The sequence below is a fragment of the Nannobrachium achirus genome, assembly GCF_963921795.1.
Source record: "Nannobrachium achirus genome assembly, chromosome: 15".
NCBI classification, from domain to species: domain Eukaryota; kingdom Metazoa; phylum Chordata; class Actinopteri; order Myctophiformes; family Myctophidae; genus Nannobrachium; species Nannobrachium achirus.
Window position 1 is genome coordinate 1,434,517 of NC_137822.1, and position 27,984 is coordinate 1,462,500.

General features: G+C 44.1%; 1 protein-coding gene across 1 annotated transcript in view; it reads right to left on the reverse strand.

Moving 5' to 3' along the window:
• Positions 1-27,984, reverse strand: part of arhgef28a (Rho guanine nucleotide exchange factor (GEF) 28a) — a gene marked incomplete at both ends in the record, with an annotated part of 154,239 nt that overhangs the window by 71,627 nt on the left and 54,628 nt on the right. The window contains 7 exons of the mRNA XM_080742851.1: positions 14,734-14,846; positions 15,286-15,418; positions 15,752-15,797; positions 16,088-16,143; positions 16,600-16,735; positions 22,229-22,352; positions 23,860-23,961. Coding sequence (XP_080598977.1) covers positions 14,734-14,846; positions 15,286-15,418; positions 15,752-15,797; positions 16,088-16,143; positions 16,600-16,735; positions 22,229-22,352; positions 23,860-23,961 — 710 coding nt within the window. The remainder of the gene's footprint in view (positions 1-14,733; positions 14,847-15,285; positions 15,419-15,751; positions 15,798-16,087; positions 16,144-16,599; positions 16,736-22,228; positions 22,353-23,859; positions 23,962-27,984) is intronic.

Genomic DNA, 27,984 nt, shown 5'->3' on the forward strand with positions numbered 1-27,984 from the left:
AAGACAAGTCTAAACAGCTACTCAAAAAGACCAGGATTCCTGTGGACAACTGTGATGTTCAGAAACTCCAGGCCGATCAGGCACAAGCAGCCTAAGCGAAGCGTCAACAAAGAGACCAACGTCTTATGTTACCCCGTCCACCTCCGACACTACCATGTCCAGACTGCCCCCGACTCTTCTACTCACACCTTGGACTCCACAGTCACCAGCAGGCACACAGGAGAGCAATAGGAGAGCAAATGAATGGATGAGGAGAACGGATCCTTGTTTTCCAGGCTGCCATGATGATGAATGCAATGCATACCGCGGTGTCGAGTTCATAACCGCGATTATACAGTGATTACGTTTTTTTTTTTAATTTTTAATTGTGGGTTCGCTGAAAGCAGGCAAACAACATAGGCTATGTTCTCCCAAATCTTTATCTATCAGAGTAAGTTTATTCTCTTCAAAACTTTGGCACTTAGCTATGGAATGGCTGGGAATGTATGTATGTATGTGACTGGAATTTTTGAAGACCGTAGCCCTGGAATGTCTGGGAATGTATGTATGTGTATGTATGTACGGTATATACATAGGTGTCCCCCATACAGCCAATGAGGGACCAGCCTTCCTGGTGATGCCACTGGTAATGTCAGCAGAGTTTGGTATATAAGAGCGTTCTTGGTAATGTCTTCATTAACAGCACGGCACACCTTGCGCGGCGTGCTCTGCTTGAGCATGAGGTCCAAGTTTGCACCTGCTTGTCTGCATAGTAGTTCCATTGCCATTTTATGTCAGTAAAATGAAAGAGAGCATTGCCTGCGACCGTAACACGTTTGTACTATTATTCTTTGGCTTGGAGTGAGCCCACACTGTTTCGTAGGAACAGTATTTCTAGTTATAGAGTGTTATAAGCATTCAAAAACCTCAGTGTTACTTTCCACAGTGCCTTTAAATTCAGCAAACACATCAGTTCCGTTGTTAAAACTAGCTTCTTTCAACTTCGACTTCTGGCCAAGGTTAAACAGTATCTCCCCCGTCATCAACTAGAGATGGCTATTCATGCTTTCATTACATTCTAAAGAAAATCCAACCTCGTGTTCTTCTTGCACAGTATTAGTTAGTTAGTATCTGGAATTCATGCTGGTGCTGAACTATTAATCCCCAGAATATGAATCTCACCTTCAGAGAACATATTATTTCCTTTTAATCTTACACGTAAGCAATTTCCTATACACCCTTGCTTTGCTATCGCCTATGACTGTCAATAAATCACAAGGTCAATCACTAACACGTGTAGGTGTGTACTCTGTAAAAGACTTATTTTCACATGGACAACTTTACGTTGCAGCAAGCAGAGTTGGTAACCCCGAGCAATTCCGAATACTGATGCTCAATGACATAGACAACACAAAGCTCAAGGAAATGATTAATGTTGTTTATAAAGACATTTTAACATAGAACAGCCAGAAAGCTGATCGAACTATTTTTTACTTTTTTCCGGCACAAATAAAAACATTCTTTTGTTAACCAGAGTTAATTATATATATATATATATATATATATATATATATATATATATATATATATATATGTCACGGTTTGTTAGAGAAACAGTACGGTCGAGAAACGGAGCACTCGCCGTGCAGCACGGGGCGGAACAAGCGGTCACCCACAACAACGTCCTCCAGGCGGAGCCGCTCGATTGTCCACGACATTGCAAGCGGCGCGAAGGCCAGCGGACCTTGGTCCTGCTCTTCGCCCCCGAGCGCCGCAGGCGCGAGTGGCCGCGCGAGTTACGAAGCCGTGGTGAATGCAATCGTTCCACGATAAACGCTCATAGTAAGCTAATGTCTAAGCTAATGGCTAAACACCGCCCAGCTAGGCTAGTAAATAAAGAAAGAGAGTCGCAAACGAGTGACGTCAGCGCCTGCACTAGTGAATGGCTGTCTATGGGCTGTCGTCGCCATCTGGTGGTGATTAGTGTGTGGTGAACGACAAAACAAGCGCTCTTACTCTTACCGTCCTGAGTTACCCAAACATACTGTAACATATATATATAAGCAGGGCCTTGGCGAGTTAGGGCCTGGGTTTGACACCCACAGATGGTTCAAGCCGGAGGTGTCTAGGACAGTTCCAGAGGGGAGGGAGAAGCATTCAGCCTGTGTCTTGGAGAAGGTCATGTATGTCCATGGAGGATGCAATCAGACTGGATTAATGAATGACTTGTACAAGTTGGACACCACCACAATGGTCTGGTCTTTAATTAACACCAGAGGCACTCCGGAACGTGCTACCACGGTCTATGGTCACTCTGCCACCGTCATCGGGACAAAGATGTTTGTATTTGGTGGTTATTATGGAAAGAGCTACAAGTTTGTATTTGGTGGTTATGGAAAGAGCTACTCCAACGACATCAGAGTGTTTGACATGCAGACCAACTGCTGGTTGAGCACGCCTTCTCCACGGCTTCTTCCAAGAGGACGCTGGTGTCATTCAGCCTTTTCCTACAATAGAGAACTGTACATATTTGGTGGGTTTCCTCAGAATGGGGCCTTAAATGATCTGTGGAAATTCAATCCAGAGACCTTCTCCTGGAAGGAGGTTCAGCCCAAGGGGAAAGGCCTGTGTTCAAGGTCCCTTCAAGTGAAGCGCTGTTGCAAGGTGGCAGAACGTATCATCTTTATCCGATACATTCCCAATGACAATCCCAACTACACCACTCTGTATCCTTCTTCTGACCCCTTAGACATCCTGGACTTGAGTCCTAGTCTCAAGACGTTGTGCAAACTAGCAGTTATTGAGTACGGTCTGGAGCAGTCGGGACTCCCACACGACATCAGGTGGGAATTAAGGCTGGGTGCAGGCACGTGCACACATGGACCATGAATGCAGTTTTCACTATGGTGAAAGAAATGCAAATGCCCTCTTTTCATGCCATACCTGAAGGCAGCACTCAAAGAATTGCCCTCTTATGTTGAAAGAATTGCCCTCTCTGTGTAGAAATCCATGCCGTTACCCCACATCTCCAGTATTGCCTTTTTGTATGCTTACTTTTTTGTGGTATCAAGTACTGAAAATAGCCAACCTCCAAGCTCACAACGCGCCGCGACGCGTTGTGAAATTTCAGCCCCTGCCTCTCTACATTCTCTGCACGTCCCTGGCTGGGTGCAATAACCGCAATACCGCTATACCAGGCGTCACAGGTTAGTTTGTCCTTCCAACCCATGCCGGGTTCCCAAGTGTAGAAGCTATCATTGTCCAAACCAGCTGCGTTTCTTTGGTCATCTATGTCACAGGGAAGACTCATCTGTCTCCAAACAGACCCTGTCTTGTGAACTGGATAATGGCTTTAGTCTAGGCTGCTAGAGACGCCTGAAAGACAAATTTAAACAGCTACTCAAAAAGGGCACCAGCAGCCTAAGCGAAGTGTCAACAAACACACTTATGTTACCCCGTCCACCTCTGACACTTCTGTGTCCCGACTGCCCCCGACTCTTCTACTGACACCTTGGACTCCACAGTCACCAGCAGGAACACAGGAGGAGTTCAGCTCTGCTAGCTCAATAGGAGAGCAAATGAACGGATGAGGAGAACGGATCCTTGTTTTCCAGGCTGCCATGATAATGAATGCAATGCATACCGCGGTGTCGAGTTCATAACCGAGATTATACTGCGATTATGTTTTTTTTATTATTATTGTGGGTTCGCTGAAAGCAGGCAAACAACATAGGCTATATGTTCTCCCAAATATTTATCTATCAGAGTAAGTTTATTCTCCTCAAAACTTTGGCACTTAGCTATGGAATGTTTGGGAATGTATGTGTATGTGACTGGAATTTTTGAAGACCGTAGCCCTGGAATGGCTGGGAATGTATGTATGTGTATGTATGTATATACGTAGGTGTCCCCCCTACAGCCAATGAGGGACCAGCCTTCCTGGTGATGCCACTGGTGATGTCATCAGAGTTTGGTATATAAGAGCGTTCTTGGTAATGTCTTCATTAACAGCCAATGAGGCCAGCACGGCACACCTTGCGGCGTGCTCTGCTTGAGCATGAGGTCCAAGTTAGCACCTGCTTGTCTGCATACTAGTTCCATTGCCATTTTACGTCAGTAAAATTTGTACTATTATTTTTTGGCTTGGAGTGAGCCCACACTGTTTCGTAGGAACAGTATTTCTAGTTATAGAGTGTTATAAGCATTCAAAAACCTCAGTGTTACTTTCGACAGTGCCTTTAAATTCAGCCAACAAATCAGTTCCGTTGTTAAAACTAGCTTCTTTCAACTTCGACTTCTGGCCAAGGTTAAACAGTATCTCCCCCGTCATCAACTAGAGATGGCTATTCATGCTTTCATTACATCCTAAAGAAAATCCAACCTCATGTTCTTCTTGCACAGTTAGTATCTGGAATTCATGCTGGTGCTGAACTATTAATCCCCAGAATACGAATCTCACCTTCAGAGAACATATTTCCTTTTAATCTTACACGTAAGCAATTTCCTATACGCCCTTGCTTTGCTATGACTGTCAATAAATCACAAGGTCAATCACTAACACGTGTAGGTGTGTACTCTGTAAAAGACTTATTTTCACATGGACAACTTTACGTTGCAGCAAGCAGAGTTGGTAACCCTGAGCAATTCTGAATACTGATGCTCAATGACGTAGACAACACTAAGCTCAAGGAAATGATTAATGTTGTTTATAAAGACATTTTAACATAGAACAGCCAGAAAGCTGATCGAACTATTTTTTACTTATTTTTTTTCCCCGGCACAAATAAAAACATTCTTTTGTTAACCAGAGTTAATTATATATATAATATATATATATATATATATATATATATATATATATATATATATATAATATTAATGGAAGGTAGGGTGTAAATCAGAGTAAAGCAGGCTTTTGGGCCAGTTAGGGCCTGGGATTGATGACATCAGAAAGTGGAACAGGAAGTGATGTTACAGTGACAGTATGGATATCCAGGGTTTGATGACATCACTTCCGTTAGGGAAGGACAAGCTACAACATTTATCATGGTATACTGCGACCTTCAGTCGCAATAATATATTCGCAATCGCAGAATACACCAGAAGGGGGAAACACCAGCATTCCGACACGTCGGAATGCTGACGTGTCGGCAAAAGTGTGGACACCCCCACATTCCGACGAATTGAAATCAATGGTCGGAATGCGGACGTGTCGGAGTGCCGGTGTATTATATAGCGCCACCAGGAGGCCACAATAACTGAAACTGATAACCTGACCTGGTGGAGACCTGTGCTCGGAAGAGCACTGCATCTAGTTTAGAGAGAGTTGGCTATTGTCAGTGCACCGCACACAGTGAAGGCTTCACACATCACCTGATCAACTACACCCAAAAAACATTTATCTACTCTGAATAATATAGCCTCGTAAACCAGGCTCCTCCTGCCTGCTGATTCAAATTCAAACAGAAGGTAGGAGGAGTCAGTTTACTAGGCAATGAATTACACACCCCACGAAGCCTTGAATTTGTGGAGATTTCCTAGTTTTTGTCGCATTACTAAGCCACTAACTTCATGACCGACGAAAGATGCCAGATCATTTAGGAAGATCAACAGGCATCTGTTTTCCTGACTGGCCTCGGCATCGGCTTCACTGATTGGCCAAGCTTCTCGGTTGTTCAGTACTACCATATAAGTGGTAGATCATGAAACAATATCTCATTCTTTTTTCAGAGGAATTGTTGTCTTGCTTTGTTTTAGTGTGAAATGTTGAGATGGGTCGAGCATCTGGAAGGGGAAATGGACATACCCATGGGAGGTGTGGTTGTTGCAGTCGGGGAAAAGGTGTACTCATTTGGATGGCGCAATAGAGTGGATCCGATTGAGGTGAAAATCATCAACACGGTGTCTTTGCGCTGGCTGACGTTGTCCACGGTGAAGATTGGAAGCGAATTGAACCCAGAGGTTCCCTCCTATCATGAAGGCCACAGAGTTGTGCTGATCGAATATATAGCCTACCTCTGGGGGGGAATGATTGGGAATGATTTGGATTGCTGCAATGTGCTTTATGCATTTGATGTTGACACCCACAGATGGTTCAAGCCGGAGGTGTCTGGGACAGTTCCAGAGGGGAGGGAGAAGCATTCAGCCTGTGTCTTGGAGAAGGTCATGTATGTCCATGGAGGATACAATCCGCGGACTGGATTAATGAATGACTTGTACAAGTTGGACACCACCACAATGGTCTGGTCTTTGATTAACACCAGAGGCACTCCGGAACATGCTACGGTCTATGGTCACTCTGCCACCGTCATCGGGACAAAGATGTTTGTATTTGGTGGTTCTGGAAAGAGCTACTCCAACGACATCAGAGTGTTTGACATGCAGACCAACTGCTGGTTGAGCACGCCTTCGGCACAGCTTCTTCCAAGAGGACGCTGGTTTCATTCAGCCTTTTCCTACAATAGAGAACTGTACATATTTGGTGGGTTTCCTCAGAATGGGGGCTTAAATGATCTGTGGAAATTCAATCCAGAGACCTTCTCCTGGAAGAAGGTTCAGCCCAAGGGGAAAGGCCTGTGTTCAAGGTCCCTTCAAGTGAAGCGCTGTTGCAAGGTGGCAGAACGTATCATCTTTATCCGATACATTCCCAATGACAATCCCAACTACACCACTCTGTATCCTTCTTCTGACCCCTTAGACATCCTGGACTTGAGTCCTAGTCTCAAGACGTTGTGCAAACTAGCAGTTATTGAGTACGGTCTGGAGCAGTCGGGACTCCCACACGACATCAGGTGGGAATTAAGGCTGGGTGCAGGCACGTGCACACATAGACATTAAAGGGGGCTTGAGCCCCAGCCCTTTTATCTGTCTGTAAAAAGTGCTCTCTCCAGACCATGAATGCAGTTTTCACTATGGTGAAAGAAATGCAAATACCCTTCATGCCATACCTGAAGGCAGCACTCAAAGAATTGCCCTCTTATGTTGAAAGAATTGCCCTCTCTGTGTAGAAATCCATGCCGTTACCCCACATCTCCAGTATTGCCTTTTTGTATGCTTACTTTTGTGTGGTATCAAGTACTGAAAATAGCCAACCTCCAAGCTCACTACGCGCTGCGCCGTGTTGAGAGCTTGGAGGTCAGATGTTTTCGATATGTTCACCAAAAGGCCCTTTTAGAAATTTCAGCCCCTGCCTCTCTACATTCTCTGCACGTCCCTGGCTGGGTGCAATAACCGCAATACCGCTATACCAGGCGTCCCAGGTTAGTTCGTCGTTCTAACCCATGCCGGGTTCCCAAGTGTAGACGCTATCATTGTCAAAACCAGCTGCGTTTCTTTGGTCATCTATGTCACAGGGAAGACTCATTCGTCCCCAAACAGATCCTGTCTTGTGAACTGGATAATGGCTCTAGTCTAGGCTGCTAGAGACGCCTGAAAGACAAATTTAAACAGCTACTCAAAAAACGAAGCGTCAACAAACACACTTATGTTCCACGTCCACCTCCAACACTTCCGTGTCCAGACTGCCCCCGATTCTTCTACTCACACCTTGGACTCCACAGTCACCAGCAGGCACACAGGAGGAGTTCAGCTCTGCTAGCTCAATAGGAGAGCAAATGAATGGATGAGGAGAACGGATCCTTGTTTTCCAGGCTGCCATGATGATGAATGCAATGCATACCGCGGTGTCGAGTTCATAACCGCGATTATACTGTGATTATGTTTTTTTTTTTTATTATTATTGTGGGTTCGCTGAAAGCAGGAAAACAACATATGTTCTCCCAAATCTTTATCTATCAGAGTAAGTTTATTCACATCAAAACTTTGGCACTGGGAATGTATGTATGTAAGTGACTTTTGAAGACCGTAGCCCTGGAATGGCTGGGAATGTATGTACTGTATGTATGTATGTATATGTTACAGCATGTTTGGGTAACTCAGGACGTTCATTGTAAGAGCGCTTGTTTCGTTCACCACACACTAATCACCACCAGATGGCGACGACAGCCCATAGACAGCCATTCACTAGTGCAGGCGCTGACGTCACTCGTTTGCGACTCCCTTTCTTTATTTACTAGCCTAGCTGGGCGGTGTTTAGCCATTAGCTTAGCCATTAGCTTAGCCATTAGCTTACTATGAGCGTTTATCTTGGGCTTGCCCAGGCCTTACGGCCTGGGCATAAATATAACGATTGCATTCACCACGGCTTCGTAACTCGCGCGGCGCTCCGCCGGCCGCGCGGCCCTGGCCCGCTCTTCGCGGCCACTCGCGCCTGCGGCGCTCGGGGGCGAAGAGCAGGACCAAGGTCCGCTGGCCTTCGCGCCGCTTGCAATGTCGTGGACAATCGATGGGCTCCGCCTGGAGGACGTTGTTGTGGGCGACCGCTTGTTCCGCCCCGTGCGGCACCGCGAGTGCTCCGTTTCTCGGCCGTCCTGTTTCTCTAACATCCGGTGACATATATACGTAGGTGTCCCCCCTACAGCCAATGAGGGACCAGCCTTCCTGGTGATGCCACTGGTGATGTCATCAGAGTTTGGTATATAAGAGCGTTCTTGGTAATGTCTTCATTAACAGCCAATGAGGCCAGCACGGCACACCTTGCGGCGTGCTCTGCTTGAGCATGAGGTCCAAGTTAGCACCTGCTTGTCTGCATAGTAGTTCCATTGCCATTTTACGTCAGTAAAATGAAAGAGAGCATTGCCTGGGACCGTAACACTTTTGTACTATTATTTTTTGGCTTGGAGTGAGCCCACACTGTTTCGTAGGAACAGTATTTCTAGTTATAGAGTGTTATAAGCATTCAAAAACCTCAGTGTTACTTTCGACAGTGCCTTTAAATTCAGCCAACAAATCAGTTCCGTTGTTAAAACTAGCTTCTTTCAACTTCGACTTCTGGCCAAGGTTAAACAGTATCTCCCCCGTCATCAACTAGAGATGGCTATTCATGCTTTCATTACATCCTAAAGAAAATCCAACCTCATGTTCTTCTTGCACAGTTAGTATCTGGAATTCATGCTGGTGCTGCACTATTAATCCCCAGAATACGAATCTCACCTTCAGAGAACATATTTCCTTTTAATCTTACACGTAAGCAATTTCCTATACGCCCTTGCTTTGCTATGACTGTCAATAAATCACAAGGTCAATCACTAACACGTGTAGGTGTGTACTCTGTAAAAGACTTATTTTCACATGGACAACTTTACGTTGCAGCAAGCAGAGTTGGTAACCCTGAGCAATTCCGAATACTGATGCTCAATGACATAGACAACACTAAGCTCAAGGAAATGATTAATGTTGTTTATAAAGACATTTTAACATAGAACAGCCAGAAAGCTGATCGAACTATTTTTTACTTATATTTTTTTCCCCGGCACAAATAAAAACATTCTTTTGTTAACCAGAGTTAATTATATATATAATATATATATATATATATATAATATTAATGGAAGGTAGGGTGTAAATCAGAGTAAAGCAGGCTTTTGGGCCAGTTAGGGCCTGGGATTGATGACATCAGAAAGTGGAACAGGAAGTGATGTTACAGTGACAGTATGGATATCCAGGGTTTGATGACATCACTTCCGTTAGGGAAGGACAAGCTACAACATTTATCATGGTATACTGCGACCTTCGGTCGCAATAATATATTCGCAATCGCAGAATACACCAAAAGGGGGAAACACCAGCATTCCGACACGTCGGCTTTGCGACCATTGTCACCATCGGAATGGAGGGGTGAGGGGTCAATAGAAAAGTGTGGACACCCCCACATTCCGACGAATTGAAATCAATGGTTGGAATGCGGACGTGTCGGAGTGCCAGTGTATTATATAGCGCCACCAGGAGGCCACAATAACTGAAACTGATAACCTGACCTGGCGGAGACCTGTGCTCGGAAGAGCCCTGCATCTAGTTTAGAGAGAGTTGGCTATTGTCAGTGCACCGCACACAGCTTCAAACATCACCTGATCTACTAATCAAACTTTAAAGTAGTGATTCGCCCAAAAAACATTTATCTACTATGAATAATATAGCCTCGTAAACCAGGCTCCTCCTGCCTTCTGATTCAAATTCGAACAGAAGGTAGGAGGAGTCAGTTTACTAGGCAATGAATTACACACCCCACGAAGCCTTGAATTTGTGGAGATTTCCTAGTTTTTGTCGCATTACTAAGCCACTAACTTCATGACTGGTGAAAGATGCCAGATCATTTAGGAAGACCAACAGGCATCTGTTTTCCTGATTGGCTTACCTAAAACATCGGCTTCACTGATTGGCCAAGCTTCACGGTTGTTCAGTACTACCAAATAAGTGGTAGATCATGAAACAATATCTCATTCTTTTTCAGAGGAATTGTTTTCTTGCTCTGTTTTTGTGTGAAATGTTGAGATGGGTCGAGCATCTGGAAGGGGAAATGGACATACCCATGGGAGGTGTGGTTGTTGCAGTCGGGGAAAAGGTGTACTCATTTGGATGGCGCAATAGAGTGGATCCGATTGAGGTGAAAATCATCAACACGGTGTCTTTGCGCTGGCTGACGTTGTCCACGGTGAAGATTGGAAGCAAATTGAACCCAGAGGTTCCCTCCTATCATGAAGGCCACAGAGTTGTGCTGATCGAATATATAGCCTACCTCTGGGGGGGAATGATTGGGAATGATTTGGATTACTGCAATGTGCTTTATGCATTTGATGTTGACACCCACAGATGGTTCAAGCCGGAGGTGTCTGGGACAGTTCCAGAGGGGAGGGAGGAGCATTCAGCCTGTGTCTTGGAGAAGGTCATGTATGTCCATGGAGGATACAATCCGCGGACTGGATTAATGAATGACTTGTACAAGTTGGACACCACCACAATGGTCTGGTCTTTGATTCACACCAGAGGCACTCCGGAACATGCTACGGTCTATGGTCACTCTGCCACCATCATCGGGACAAAGATGTTTGTATTTGGTGGTTATGGAAAGAGCTACTCCAACGACATCAGAGTGTTTGACATGCAGAACAACTGCTGGTTGAGCCCACCTTCTCCACAGCTTCTTCCAAGTGGACGCTGGTGTCATTCAGCCTTTTCCTACAATAGAGAACTGTACATATTTGGTGGGTTTCCTCAGAATGGGGGCTTAAATGATCTGTGGAAATTCAATCCAGAGACCTTCTCCTGGAAGAAGGTTCAGCCCAAGGGGAAAGGCCTGTGTTCAAGGTCCCTTCAAGTGAAGCGCTGTTGCAAGGTGGCAGAACGTATCATCTTTATCCGATACATTCCCAATGACAATCCCAACTACACCACTCTGTATCCTTCTTCTGACCCCTTAGACATCCTGGACTTGAGTCCTAGTCTCAAGACGTTGTGCAAACTAGCAGTTATTGAGTACGGTCTGGAGCAGTCGGGACTCCCACATGACATCAGGTGGGAATTAAGGCTGGGTGCAGGCACGTGCACACATAGACCATGAATGCAGTTCTCACTATGGTGAAAGAAATGCAAATGCCCTCTTTTCATGCCATACCTGAAGGCAGCACTCAAAGAATTGCCCTCTTATGTTGAAAGAATTGCCCTCTCTGTGTAGAAATCCATGCCGTTACCCCACATCTCCAGTATTGCCTTTTTGTATGCTTACTTTTGTGTGGTATCAAGTACTGAAAATAGCCAACCTCCAAGCTCACAACGCGCTGCGCCGTGTTGAGAGCTTGGAGGTCAGATGTTTTCGATATGTTCACCAAAAGGCCCTTTTAGAAATTTCAGCCCCTGCCTCTCTACATTCTCTGCACGTCCCTGGCTGGGTGCAATAACCGCAATACCGCCATACCAGGCGTCACGGGTGTTCGTTGTTCTAACCCATGCCGGGTTCCCAAGTGTAGAAGCTATCATTGTCAAAACCAGCTGCGTTTCTTTGGTCATCTATGTCACAGGGAAGACTCATCCGTCCCCAAACAGATCCTGTCTTGTGAACTGGATAATGGCTCTAGTCTAGGCTGCTAGAGACGCCTGAAAGAGAAATTTAAACAGCTACTCAAAAAACGAAGCGTCAACAAACACACTTATGTTCCCCGTCCACCTCCGACTGTGTCCCGACTGCCCCCGACTCTTCTACTCACACCTTGGACTCCACAGTCACCAGCAGGCACACAGGAGGAGTTCAGCTCTGCTTGCTCAATAGGAGAGTAAATGAACGGATGAGGAGAACGGACCCTTGTTTTCCAGGCTGCCATGATCATGAATGCAATGCATACCGCGGTGTCGAGTTCATAACCGCGATTATACTGTGATTATGTTGGGTTTTTTTTTTTTAATTGTGGGTTCGCTGAAAGCAGGCAAACAACATATGTTCTCACAAATCTTTATCTATCAGAGTAAGTTTATTCTCCTCAAAGACTGTAGCCCTGGAATGGCTGGGAATGTATGTATGTACCGTATGTAGGTGTGTCCCCCTACAGCCAATGAGGGACCAGCCCTCCTGGTGATGCCACTGGTGATGTCAGCAGAGTTTGGTATATACGAGCGTTCTTGGTAATGTCTTCATTAACAGCCAATGAGGCCTACAGGGCACAGCTCGTGGCGTGCTCTGCTTGAGCGTAAGGTGCAAGATAGCACCTGCTTGTCTGCATTGTAGTTCCATTGCCATTTTACGTCGGTAAAATGTAAGAGAGCATTGCCTGGGACCTTGACACTTTTATACAATTATTTTTTGGCTTGGAGCGAGCCCACACTGTTTCATAGGAATAGTATTTCTAGTTATAGAGTGTAATGAGAAGATTATAATGCATTGTGGTGCCATGGCATTGGTCCGACATTTCATTGTTCCTAAATCCCATTAGTCCGAATCTGGTGAATGTTAACCTAGTGAAAATACTATGCCTAAAACTAAACCTAACCCTAACCTCAGTAAAACTAGGCCCAAACCTAACCCTAAAACCTAACCCTAACCAAATTACCAAATTAGTACTGAGTGCAGAGAAAATAGATTTCTTGGACGTAACAGTGTTCAAGGGACCAGATTTTGGAACTAGCCAAAAGCTGGATCTGAAGGTTTTCTTTAAGCCCACAGACACACATGCACTCTTACACAAGACATCCTTTCATCCGGCTCATTGTTACACAGGAATAGTAAAGTCACAACTCCTAAGATTTAAGAGGATCTGTACTCAGGTCAGTGACTTTAAAATAGCCTGTAAAACACTTTTTAGCGCATTGAGACACAGGGGATACTCACAAACATTTCTGAGAAAAGCGTATGATACCTTCCAACAGATAAGAGAGAGGGACGAAAGGCCAAAAATTGCCCTCGTAACAACCTTTTCCACACAGAGTAGAATAGCAAACACCAGATTGAAAAGAAATTTCGAGAACAGAGCAGAGGGCCTACTGGAGGGCTTCACGGTTATATCTGCCTTCAGGAAGAACAAAAATCTCAAGGATTATTTGGTTAAAAGCAGACTGGCGGAATCAAACAGACCACCACGCATACCAACATACTTTCAACCCAAAAGGCTGGTGAAAAGTAAAACTACAAAAATAGTTTATGAAATAAAACAAAACATACACCAGAACACAACCAACTCGGTCTACCTGATCACATGCAGCAAATGCAATCTACAATATGTAGGAGAGACAGGTAACACGATCGCAGATAGAATTAACCAACACAAGTACAATATTAATAATGACAAACAAAACACATTAGTGATTGTACGACACTTTAGGACACACGGGATAGAAGCCCTTTCTGTGACCGGGCTAGAACATAACCCCCACTGGACAATGGGCCAAAGGAGATTCCGAGAGAGACGATGGATAGACAAATTAGACACAATGTTCCCAGCGGGACTGAACATGAAGGGGAGACTAATGGCCCTAGAACAGTAGGCAGATAGAAACTCAGCAGAATCATCAACACATCTCACACCTGGGGGGAACAATAGGACAAGACTCCTGATGGGGCATCAGACGTCTTTCTCACCCAAGGTGTGATAAGTCAGGACCACTGACTTAATCTCCAAGGAGATCTATTGAAATGTAAAGTGAATAGCTGCTGCTGTTGTTGAATATCTGTTGCTGCTGTTGAATTGCTGTTGATGTACTGACATATTATCTTGTTTATTATGGGGACGTTTTATCTGCTTATTGTAAGTAAGTAAATTATCATGGCGTTTATCGTGCGCTTGCCCAGGCCTTACGGCCTGGGCATAAATAGAACGATTGCATCCACCAGGGCTTCGTAACTCGCGCGGCCGGCGCCCGCTCTTCGCGGGCACTCGCGCCTGTGGCGCTCGGGCGCGAAGAGCAGGTCCAAGGTCCGCTGGCCTTCGCGCCGCTTGCAATGTCGTGGACAATAACTGCAACATCTATTTTTGGGGAGAATATGGTTGTTAGTTATGAACAATGTATAAATCTGAAAGCCATTGGCATGCGGTCAGAAATAAGATCACTTCTGACTCACGAAATTTGACCATCGTGCCATGCACAGTCTCGCACATAAAACCCATAGGACATAAACTACAAGATGACCTGTATGATTTTATGAACTAGGGGAACCAACCCAACCTAAAATTGCAACATTCTTTCTTTTTAAAAACAAGATGGCGAAAGCACTATTCTCTATATTGCATCTTAGGCATTAACTTGACCTAGGACAATATATTGAAGTCTTCACTCCCTAACCTAACCAAATTAGGACTAATGAGATGTAGGACCAATGAGATGTAGGACTTATGGGTAGTCCCCTGCATTGCAGACATGGACATATGTGTCTACCTTCTCCCAGTGAGGAGTCAGTGGAGGTGGAGGAATCCATGATGTGTTGGAGCTCGTCTGACGGTCCAGGAATCCTCCAGCCGTCGCACTCCGTCTCTGAAGTCTCATTGAACCTGGAGAGCAGCAGCTAGTTAGCTCACATTATGGCATAGCCTTGTCTTGTTGTTGTTTTGTTTTGTATTTGTCATTTATTTGTCGTATGTTTTCTCATGCCAATAAAACTCCTTTGAAATAAAATTAAAAAAAATCAAACCTGGTTCAAAGTGAAGCGGTGAATTTTTATTCTATGTGTTCTAGAGCTATGAAATCTGTGTTCTAGATCTATACATTCTATGTTCTAGATCTATACTTTCTATGTGCTTTAGTTCTATATTTTTATGAATTCTGAATGAATGAATGATTTTATCTGGAGGGCCAAATTGTCATGTGAAGCTTGACCAATCCTCAATCCTGAACGCAAGGGACACACAAAGCCACTCCTTGGAAGCGGCTTTCACCGCTTCAAAAATTGAATTGTGTGAGTATGTGCTTGTGCCGTGGGAGGGTTGCAACCTGTCATTGTGGAAACTCCTGCAGGTGGACGTGAGAAGAGGAGAAGAGTCCTTCCTCTCCTTAGCCGTTATGACGGGCAGAGAGGGAGAGGTGGGGACCACGCACTGTGCAGAGCTGTCCCTCACTGTGAAATCTGAGAGGAGAGGAGTTTCTATATGACAGCAATCATTGACAGAGTGATAAACAATGAAATCGTCACTGTCGGGCGGAAACCTTGTATCTCCAGTTTCAAATGTGTATGTTCTTTCATAAAGTAAAGCCCTGCTTCATGAAACAAGACTGTCGCACAAAACTAGTGAAAATGGCCGATCTACAAGCAGTGCGAGGCGTTGTGTGCTTGTATGTAGATCGTCTGTTTTCACTAGTTTAGATCATTTTTGAAATTATAAATACAAAACGAACGGTTTTGGACATACAAGGTTTCCACCCGACGACAGTGAAACGTTGGTTCATCTGTCAGACTCACTCTGCGGGAGGGATGCCGTCCTGCTCTTGGTAACAGCATACTTATCCTGACGTTTTTACAACACAAAGAACACAGACTGGTTGGTTAACACCACAATGGTTAAAAATGTTCAACACACATAAAGAAAATACATTTAAAAAGAATGTGCAGATACGTTTGCATTAGCCAAAGTACAAAATATGGGGTTATGGGGCTTTAATTGATTTCGATGCTATATTCATTCTTTTAGTTCGGGAGCACCTGGAACCCCCTTCAAGGACCCCTTGGGGGGTCCGCAGTAGTGATGTGTAGATGTACTAAATGACACAAGTGTCACTCAGAGGGAACTGGACTGACCTTCATACACGGGGGAGCATATTCCTTACAGGCCTTGTGGACCATGGCAGTGCAACCTAGATGAGAAGAGAGAGAGGGGTTGGAGGAGAATAGCATCATGATGACACTTTTAGTTTACAAAAAGCAGGTTCACTTTGCTGGCGAAATATTCTCGGGCTGAGAACAATAGTGTGTTGCCTAATAGCAAGCACACTAATTACTGAATGTCAGTCTCCACCGACACTACATTATGCATGGCACATTAGGAGTCCACTAGTGCTAGTGGTTCTCAAATGTTCATAAGAGCAGTTGTGTCATAGAGTGCGAAAAAAATGCATCTGTGTGCAAAGCCCTTTACTCTGAGAGTGTAAAAATGAACATTTGAACACTCTCAGAGTTACAGACCTGTTATGGTCGTTCAGGGCTAGCCTCTTTATGTGTTTCTGGTAACAATATGGTCCACTCATTGTGTATGTCCACCACAGGCCAGCATGGTGATGACCCCTGAGAGGAAGCAGTGCTTTGTTACTTACTGGTACAATGGAGCAGCTCCTTGCCGTGTGCTGGCTTGTCACAGATGACACACACACTGGGACCCATAACGGAGCCTGAGGTGAAGCGGTGTCCATTCAGCTGTCTGTCCTTGGCCTCTCTCTGCTTCCCTTTCCCCTTGGAGGACCATGAGAGAGACGCGGCCGTGAACAACAGAGGCAACATCCTTAATTTAGGCCTAGAATTATTGAATGCTTTAACCAGTGAAAAATAGCAGATATACAAGCTCACAGCGCGGCACCGAGTGCCGCGCTGCGAGCTTGTAGATCTGCTATTTTTGATAAAGTCGTGAAAAAAGTGTGCAAATCTTTGAATATATGTATTTTCAAAGCGAACGTTTGTAACTCAAATTTTGCTTCTGGGGGGTCCCTGGAACTAAATATTTTGAGATGGGGGTCCGTGGCCAAATAAATATCATTTTGGGGGTCCTTCACATGAAAAGGTTTGAGAACCACTGACATAGTAGTCTCTCAAGAACAGACTAACTGAGCTCCAGTTAAGTGAAAAGGACCTTTTCTTTGACGATGGCTGGCCAGATTGCTGACATAGAAACACAGGTTTTTCAAAAAACCTTAGAAGGATTCAAAAGACACAAAATTCTAATTCTCACGATTTTTCTAAAATAGCAGATCTACAAGCTCGCAGCGCGGCACTCGGTGCCGCGCTGTGAGCTTGTATATCTGCTATTTTTCAATAGTTAAAGCATAACATAATGATACACAATAATGTGTACCCGTTCTAAATGGGTTTAAGTCCTCCGTGATGAATCTCTACACTCCGTTAAGGAAGATTTATGTCCCGTTTACGAAGAGTCAAAAGCCGGGTCTCCGGCGCGACCGAGTGACAGAATGTCTGTCTGTACTTCTGAGCAGCGGTGGAAAGCAGTGTTTCTCATCCTTTTTTCTGCATGGGCACACTTTTCATGTCCCAAGAATCCATGGGCACACCAACATAATACGGGGGTGTAAATATCGTCACTGTCGGGAAGAAACCTTGACTAAGTTTCAAATGTGTACGTTTCTTCGCAAAGTAAAGCCCTGCTTCATCATACAAGGCTGTCGCACAACAGTAGTGAAAACAGCAGATCTACAAGCACACAACGCCTCGTGGCACGAGGCGTTGTGTGCTTGTAGATCGAATACTGGCGAATACTGGCGAATACTGGCTTTCAAGCAGTTTCAAGGGGCACACTTGACCCTTCTCAGGGGCACACCAAAGGTCCCCAGGCACAGTGGTTGAGAAACAAAGTACTTTTACTTAAGTACTGTACTTAAGTACAGTTTTGAGGTATTTGTACTTTACTTCTACTCCACTACATCTCGGATCCAAATGTTGCACTTTTACTCCACTACATTTATTTGAAAACTTTAGTTACTAGTTACTTTGCATATATAAATTATAATATTATAAAACATACATGAACCACTTTAGCCCTATTTTATACCTAGGCTATTTGGAAATCTACAAGCTCACAACGCGTCGCTTCGCGACACATTGTGAGCTTGTAGATCTGCTATTTTCAAACATTTTGTACTTTTACTTTTAGTACTTTATGTAAACTAGCCCTTACCCGTTCAAAGATATGAGCTCTGAAATGATGTGCAGTGTGTGGGTTATGGGTTGTGCACTGTGCACACTATATGAGGGATGGAAAGTAACTCTAACTGGTGCTTGCATGATAATATGGAGGAGCATCAATGTAAAAAATACCCGTTTCGTTTAATGGCTACAGAGATACAGTACTGTGTACCAATCTGCATGATTTTTGGACAACATATGTAACAGGGCCAGACAGAAAATGTGAGTACTTCTTCCACCACTGCTCCTGAGCTGAAACGGAAAGTCAAGTCATGTTTTTTTGGGGTGATGGGTTGCACGTTAGACTTGAACCGCTCTAACCATTATTTTATCCACAAGTTTCCCCGGGGGTTTACTGGAGACTATCAGGACCAAACTTCCGGGTTTAACAGCAGACATACAAGCTCACGTCGCGTCGCAGATGCAACCCGTTGTGAGCTTGTAAATCGGCGGCGGAAGCTCGGTGCAGACGTCTGCGCAATGCACTATGGGGCGTTGGAAACTCGTGGATACTTTAGCTGTTAAAAAACAGCAGATATACAAGCTCACAGCGTGGCACAGAGTGCCGCACTGCAAGCTTGTAGATCTGCTATTTTTTGAGAAATCGATTTGCGCAAGTCTTTGAATATTTTGACCCAATTCTGTAAATGTCTTCTAAATCCTAACAGGTTTCTGAGAAACCTGTCAGTGGTGCTCAAACTTTTTCATGTCAAGGACCCCCAAAATGTATTTGACCACGGGCCCCCATCGCAAAATATTTAGTTCCAGGGACCCCCAGAAGCACGGCGCTGTGAGTTTATATATCTGCTATTTTGTAATAGCTAAAGCAGGGGTCTTCAACGTTTTCAGGCCAAGGACCCCTTGGTTAAGAGAGAGATGAAGCAGGGACCCCCACAACCTGTTCATATATTCCATAAAGTGTCATCGTTTTGACAGCACAATCATCAGTGTATTTTGGTTTCATGTCAATTTGTGTTTTCAGATATTTAACCACTTGAACCATCAATATTTAATAAACTTGACCTTTCGCTCTGTACTTAGTCTGCTCTTAGACCAAACTTATTTGCCAAAAATAGCCGATCTACAAGGTCACAACGCCTCGCAGCGGCGTTGTGAGCTTGTAGATCTGCTATTTTTGTCTTAAGTTTTCAGAATATGGACGCTAGGGTTCAAGTGGTTATTATAAAAAAGGAGAAAAAAAAGTTTCTATCACTGAAAGATTTGGAGGACCCCTTGTAGTAACTCTGAGGACCCCCTAGGGGTCCCGGACAACCCTGTTGAAGACCCATGAGCTAAAGCATAAAATAATGGTTAAAGTGGTTAAAAAAAATCATGTGGGCACCCCCCTGGGGGTCTCGACCCACAGGTTGAGAGCCACTGTAACAGAGGGTAAGAACAACAAGAGACCCAGAGCAAGTAAAGAGATGAATCACTGAAGGAACGGACTGACGTGTTTAGTCAGTCCCTCCAGACCTTGACACTTTTCCAACAACATTTCCTGCTTTGTCGGAAAACGTGCTTGTTTGTCTCTGAAAGTAGAAACCCGCTGAAAGACAAACCGGAGACAAAGTCGAGATAAAAAAGACCAAGGTGCAGAGAGACCAAAAACATCTACGAAACAAGAAGACACGATGTTCATAACCACTTAAACCCTCCAGTCCAGGGGTCTTCAACAGGGGGTCTGGGACCCCTAGGGGGTCCTCAGAGTTACTAAAGGGGGGGCTTCCAAATCTTTGTGTGTTAGAAAAAATGTTTCCTCCTTTTTTATATTAACCACTTGATGCCTAGTGTCCATATTCAGAGAACGTTAGCCAAAAATAGCAGATCTACAAGCTCACAACGAGCTTGCAGATCAGCTATTTTCGTCTAGCTTTGGTGTAGAGGGGGGGAAAAAGCAGACTAAGTACAGAGTGAAAGGTCAAGTATTGACGGTTCAAGTGGTTAAATATCTGAAAACAGAAATTTACATGAATCCAAAATACACTGATGATTGAGCTGTCAAAAGATGAAACTATATGGAATCTATGAACAGTTTGTGGGGGTCCCTGCTTCATCTCTCTCTCAACTAAGGGGTCCTTGGCTTGAAAACGTTGAAGACCCCTGCTCTAGTCTTAGTAAAACAAACGTGAGGTGCACAGCACTTTGTGTTTTTTCCCCCAGATCTACGCTAAATGTCTTCACCAAAGAAATGCCATTGTGAGCTTGTAGATCTGCTACTTTTGGCTAATGTTCCTCCATAGAATATGGATGCTGGGGTTCAGGTGGGGTTCAACAGTCTGAACCAAGGTTATCAGAGTTTACTAAAAGTATATAAACTAAAGATTTTAAACTAGGTTTGGAAAAAAGTTAAAGCTCATGTGCAATATACTGTATGCCCAGGCCAAGTGCCCCCCCCCCCCCCCCCCAAAAAAAAAAGAATAAAAAAAAAAAATAGAAATCATATTTGATCTGGGGACCCCCTCCACCCACTCTGAACACTTTGAATTGTAGGAGTTGAGGCATCATATTTAGTCTAACTCAGTTCCCATAGATACATATCTAACATATAATTTTCCGAATGTCTGTCTGTCTGAGTGTCTGTCTGAAACCGCGTTTCTCCTCAGTGGCTGGAGCAATTGATCTGAAATCGCATCACCATCAGCATATGAACACACCTGACATAACTGTGAAGCCCGTTTGTCACTTTCACAAATCGTATGCTGTATAATTGCATTTTTATGGTGTATCTATATCTATTTAGCCTACAGTACCTTTTGTGACCACACATGTTAAGGGAGGGGCGCTGTTGTTCAGGCCATGCACAATCACACACAAACCCACACACACACACACACACACACGGGGGGGGGGGGGGAGTGTGTGTGTGTGCAGGCGGGCAGGCGGGCGGGCGGGCGGGCGGGGGGGGGGGGGGGTGGTTCTGGCCCTGTTACAGATGTTGTCCAAAAATCATGCAGATCGGTACACACTATCTCTGTAGCCATTAAACAAAAAGGGTATTTCTTACATTGATGCTCCTACATATTATCATGCAAGCACCAGTTAAAGTTACTTTCCATCCCTCATATACTGTGTGCACAGTGCACATCCCATAACCCACACACTGCACATCATTTCGGAGCTCATATCTTTGAACGGGTAAGGGCTAGTTGTGCAAATAGGAGATCTACAAGCTTTTAGATAGTCTATTTTTTTCTTTTTTCTCTCTCTCTTTCTTATATTATTTGACCAATTTGGCCAATGTATAGTATAGTTTGTTGATTAATTTGGATGCAGTATGGTCTTTTTTCTTTCTTTGAGGTATTACAAGGGTTTAAAAGTCCTTAAATTGTCACTTGACTGTCATCTGGGGACCCTGCAAAATCATGTGGACCCACAGATTGAGAACCACTGCTTTACATTAGGGTGGGTGCTTGTGGAAAGCTAGCTAACAATATCATTTCAAGGACCCCAATGACTATAAGACCGTACAGAATCTACGAATAGAACCAAATGTAACCCGTAAGGTTCCATTTGTACACTTTCAGAATTACAGACCGGTAAGTGTCCATTTGGTTCCACTCTCATTCATACAGACTCGTTAAGAAAGTAAGCCATTTACCATAAGTAAGCCATTTACCATGAGAGGGAGTGGGTTGTTGGCTGATTTACCACTGTTTCAGGGTTGTGCCACGAGCCGCAGGCCGCAGGCAACCCACGACCTCGAATGGTAAATTGCTTTTCTACCACTTTTTCCATATAAATGAAAGAAAACACAGTTGTAACTTGCAAGGTTATTTAGTTACAATCATTAATTGTTTCAGTGGGCGGGGTCCATGAGCCAACTCAAGGTTGTTGGCCTATTTACCACTGTTTTAAACCAATCAGAATCCAGTATTTGAACATGTGACCAGAAAAAGTGGTAGAAGAGTCCATTTAGAATCCCCTCTAGGAACCCTGAGAATCCCCGGCCGGACGCCACTTTGAGAACCAACGGTGTCGTAGATGTATGAGGAGAAAAAGCATCGGTGGCAATGCTTTGTTGTTTGTTTTCACCTTGTTTTTGTTGCGTGTGCTCGACATCCTGCTCTTTAGGAAACTGAAGGTGCGAATGACTTTGTACTTCTCGGACTCCGCCTTGGAGGGGCTGTTGTAGCGATCAAACGCTTCCTCCTCAATCCTGTAAGCAGAGGAATTTGCATTACGCAGATGTTCGCCGTTCCGTAACTCGGATGCGCTCTGCATCGGCTTGCCAGGTCTCCTTGCAGAGACAGTCTCCAGGGGCGTCACAAGGGGGGGGGGGGGGAGTGGGACTGAGTTACTAGGGCCCAAGGAGGTGGAGGGGCCTGAAATGACTTCATACTTTAGCTATTGAAAAATAGCAGATATGCAAGCTCACAGCGCGGCACTCGCTTGCAGATCTGCTATTTTTTGAAAAGTCGTGAAAATGTGTGCAAATCTTGTGTATTTTTTTAAGCGAACATTTGTAACACACAATTTAGCTTCTGGGGGGGTCACTGGAACGAAATGTTTTGAGATGGGGGTCCGTAGCCAAATACATGTAATTTTGGGGGTCCGTCACATGAAAAAGTTTGAGCACCACTGACATAGAAACATAGGTTTTTGAAAAATAAAAAACCTTTGAAGGATTTGAAATATTGAAAGACTTGCACACATTTTCACGATTTTTTCAAAAATAGCAGATCTACAAGCTCGCAGCGCGGCACTCGGTGCCGCTCTGTGAGCTTGTATATCTTCTATTTTCCTATAGTTAAAGCACAAAATGTGAGTGAATCCTTGTTCCCAGATCCCAGAATGTGGTGCGACACCCCTGCCTTGCAGAGACAGTCTGAATCACCATCTGAAGGTGAGAAAAACTAGAGGCTGAAAATGAGTTATCGGCAGTGCATTCAATAGACTGTGACACACTGTTTAGGTGTGACGACTGACAACAAACTGACATGAAGTGTAATAGCGGACCAAAGAGAGAAAGACAGATAAGGTTATTGTTGTTAGTCAGTGAGAATATTGCCTATGAATTCAGAGAAGAACAAAACCCCTCATGCTTATGCCTAATGCATAGTACACCAGAACAGGCCGGAGCTAAATTGTTCGGCTGGGTGGGCCATAAGTCATACAACAAATAAGACTTATTTAAGCAATATGACACGAGAGGGTGTGCAATATCGTCAATATAATCACGCCTGCGTTGCCTCAGGAATGAGCCCGAAGGGCGAGTTCCGTTGGCAGCGCAGAAGTGCTATTGAAGTGCTATAAATATTGCTAGAAAAGGGGCAAAACCTCCATCGCAAATTATGTAGCAGTAAGAAATTTGTCTGACGTTTATTTAAATGTTATTCTTTTCGGTTAGGGGAGCCCTCCCGAAACAAACTAACTTTGGTGGTTCTGATGTAGAATGCCGCTACCTTTCGAAACCTGTGTTGTTAAATGACAAAGGAAACATTTAGACGTTTAATGTTAGACACAGATGAGAGAGGAGAGGACACTAGAATGGCTTGCTGTTGTTAGTGAAAGCTGCAGCTAGTGAGAGGCACCATAGCATTCTAGACGGTTCTACGGATACTACGGAACTAGCCAGTGAACGCTAGTGAACGTGCCATAAGGTCTTTAGAATAGTTCTCTACAGTCTACAGGCTCCGGTAGACGGAGGGGCGATCCCCACATACTCTTTAAGAAACTCTGACAGAGTGAGATGCTGGAGGGACTCTGCCAGTTCCACATTACTGTCATCGTCTGCAGACTGGGCGCGCTTACGGAGCCTGATCTCTCTGTAGAACACACGCACACGCACGCACGCACGCACGCACGCACACACACACGCGCACACACACACACACACACTGGAACGATTTAATGCTGATATTTGTAGGAAGGGAAAAAGTTAGGCACTATTATTAGGAAAAAGTTAGGCACATTATTAGGCACTATTTCAGCAGATCTACAAGCACACAACACGTGTTGTGATCAGCTATTTTCACTATTACTATTTGAAAATGTCTGGAAAGTCTCATACATACAAGAAAATGTCATTTGCACTTTGAATGCTTAAAGGGGAAGACCACCCATTTTCAATATTGAACTATGTCAACTTGATGACATCACACCGTTGTACTTTACAATACAAACCCCCAAATCAATCCTCCAGTTCTAGGCAACACCTTCTCCTTTAAGTATTTTTAAAAAGCAAGTACTTTTGAATACTTCAAGTATGTTTAATAGCAAGTACTCCAGTACTTTAACTCAAGTAAAAATGTGACAACTTTCAGCTGTATTTGAGTGATATGATATTTGACCAGGAGAATCTATACTTTAACTTAGGCCGGCTTTACACTGCAGTCAAATCCAGACCAAATCCGATTTGGTTCTCAAATCTGATCTTTTGGCCCGACTTTTCACACTGCATTTGCAAGTGACACAGATCTGATCTGTGCGTTCTGACTGATTTTAACAGCGTCAGCCCAAAGCTGCCCTGCGTCTACATATCTGCTTTGGTTACCGTGGTAACGACGTCGGCGTCATGACGTCACGTCACAACGTTGACGCTAGTTGATCACATGTTCAGGAAATGCGACATAACAGACAAGCGACAACAAAACCTTTTCTCTCCTTTTCTTCACTCTTGTGTTTCGCTCTTCTCTCTGGTTGTATCTATTTAGCTCACGTGTTTTCTCTCTCCTCTCTTGTTTTTCTCATGTGCTCAGCGTGCTGTAATATGCGCTGTAATCAAATAGTAAATAATCGCGCTCTGTAATGACGTCGGGGCTCCGCGCTCGGGTTGCGCAGCACAAGTGACGCTTGGCCAGTTTGATGTGACTTGTATGTGACCTGCATATAACTCAATGGGGTGGATGTGGTTGCTGCTTTCAGACTGAGTCAGATGTCCTCAGATCCGATATGGATCGGATTTGAAACTACCTCTGGATGTGGTTTTTCAAAATCGGATTTCATGTGACATGAATGTGACCTGTCTGGATTTAGACTATTTTAAAAAAATCGGATTCCACTTTTGATGTGACTCAGATCTGATTCAGGCTAGATTTTAGTGGCAGTGTAAAGCCGGCCTTAAAGGAGTAGTTCACCACTTTTCAACCTGTCTTCATATAATAGGTCCTCACTAATGTTCATGATAAAATATAAAAAAGAAAATTCTACTCAGTCCAAGTCTCCTAAGAGAGTTGTGGGAAGTTCAGAATCCATCGTCTTGTGACATCATCATTTTCAACAACAAAAAATAATCAATATTTTTGAAAAAAATATTTAGATTTTTATTATCGCGAGAACAATGGCTTCCACTTTAAAATTGCAACTTTTCAGGAATAGAAAGCCTGCAGTTTCTATAAGCTGGATTGGCAATCGATGATGTCACAAGACGACGGGTTTCTGACCTGCCCACAGCCCTCCTCTGAAAAAAAAAGAAAAAAAAAAGAAAAGCTATTTTTGAGTGAGGACCAATTATATGAACATAGGTTGAAAAGTGGTGGAGTACCCCTTTAAGTACCTTGTCAAGCACTGACACTGGTTCCCCTATTGCATGGATACATAGAACAGACAAAAGGTTCCCTTCAGACTTTACATGGAGTAATGCATTCAGTGTCATAACTGATGTTTTCCACAAGAGGGAGCTACTGCGTGGTGAGAGGCGAGCATGGGAAAGTGTTACTGATGAATGAGACAGAGCACAAAGCACTGGGCATGGTTCCAAAAGAACAGCCCACACAATATAGACTTATGAATGCATTAGGAAAATTTAGTGCGCTGTTTTACTGTATGAAATATTCTCTGTACATACTCCTTCATTTAGTACAATAAACCCACATTAAATTCATAATCTGGTTTAAGAATCTGCCCACCAGTTCAATTTGGCAGATCCTCACAGACACTTGTGCCTTAATTTATATCATATGATTGTGTCCCGGACGCGTTGTGAGCTTGTAGATCGACTATTTTTGGTGCAGGACACGTCATATGAATGATTAATCAGGCTTCATTCAAGTGGTATAGTGGCCCTTTATATATCTGCCACTTATTTCATAATGCTACACGGCAAAATCCTCAGCATTGAAGCTGGATAATGTAACTTCTTTAGTGGATAAACCATTTCTGTGAACTATTCCTCTCTCCCATAACTGCAAATAATGCCACATGACAGTAAGATGACACTCTGACCCATGCAGAGGATTAGAGGCAAGGACATTTCAACATGACAGTAAGATGACACTCTGACCCATGCAGAGGATTAGAGGCAAGGACATTTCAACATGACAGTAAGATGACACTCTGACCCATGCAGAGGATTAGAGGCAAGGACATTTCAACATGACAGTAAGATGACACTCTGACCCATGCAGAGGATTAGAGGCAAGGACATTTCAACATGACAGTAAGATGACACTCTGACCCATGCAGAGGATTAGAGGCAAGGACATTTCAACATGACAGTAAGATGACACTCTGACCCATGCAGAGGATTAGAGGCAAGGACATTTCAACATGACAGTAAGATGACACTCTGACCCATGCAGAGGATTAGAGGCAAGGACATTTCAACATGACAGTAAGATGACACTCTGACCCATGCAGAGGATTAGAGGCAAGGACATTTCAACATGACAGTAAGATGACACTCTGACCCATGCAGAGGATTAGAGGCAAGGACATTTCAACATGACAGTAAGATGACACTCTGACCCATGCAGAGGATTAGAGGCAAGGACATTTCAACATGACAGTAAGATGACACTCTGACCCATGCAGAGGATTAGAGGCAAGGACATTTCAACATGACAGTAAGATGACACTCTGACCCATGCAGAGGATTAGAGGCAAGGACATTTCAACATGACAGTAAGATGACACTCTGACCCATGCAGAGGATTAGAGGCAAGGACATTTCAACATGACAGTAAGATGACACTCTGACCCATGCAGAGGATTAGAGGCAAGGACATTTCAACATGACAGTAAGATGACACTCTGACCCATGCAGAGGATTAGAGGCAAGGACATTTCAACATGACAGTAAGATGACACTCTGACCCATGCAGAGGATTAGAGGCAAGGACATTTCAACATGACAGTAAGATGACACTCTGACCCATGCAGAGGATTAGAGGCAAGGACATTTCAACATGACAGTAAGATGACACTCTGACCCATGCAGAGGATTAGAGGCAAGGACATTTCAACATGACAGTAAGATGACACTCTGACCCATGCAGAGGATTAGAGGCAAGGACATTTCAACATGACAGTAAGATGACACTCTGACCCATGCAGAGGATTAGAGGCAAGGACATTTCAACATGACAGTAAGATGACACTCTGACCCATGCAGAGGATTAGAGGCAAGGACATTTCAACATGACAGTAAGATGACACTCTGACCCATGCAGAGGATTAGAGGCAAGGACATTTCAACATGACAGTAAGATGACACTCTGACCCATGCAGAGGATTAGAGGCAAGGACATTTCAACATGACAGTAAGATGACACTCTGACCCATGCAGAGGATTAGAGGCAAGGACATTTCAACATGACAGTAAGATGACACTCTGACCCATGCAGAGGATTAGAGGCAAGGACATTTCAACATGACAGTAAGATGACACTCTGACCCATGCAGAGGATTAGAGGCAAGGACATTTCAACATGACAGTAAGATGACACTCTGACCCATGCAGAGGATTAGAGGCAAGGACATTTCAACATGACAGTAAGATGACACTCTGACCCATGCAGAGGATTAGAGGCAAGGACATTTCAACATGACAGTAAGATGACACTCTGACC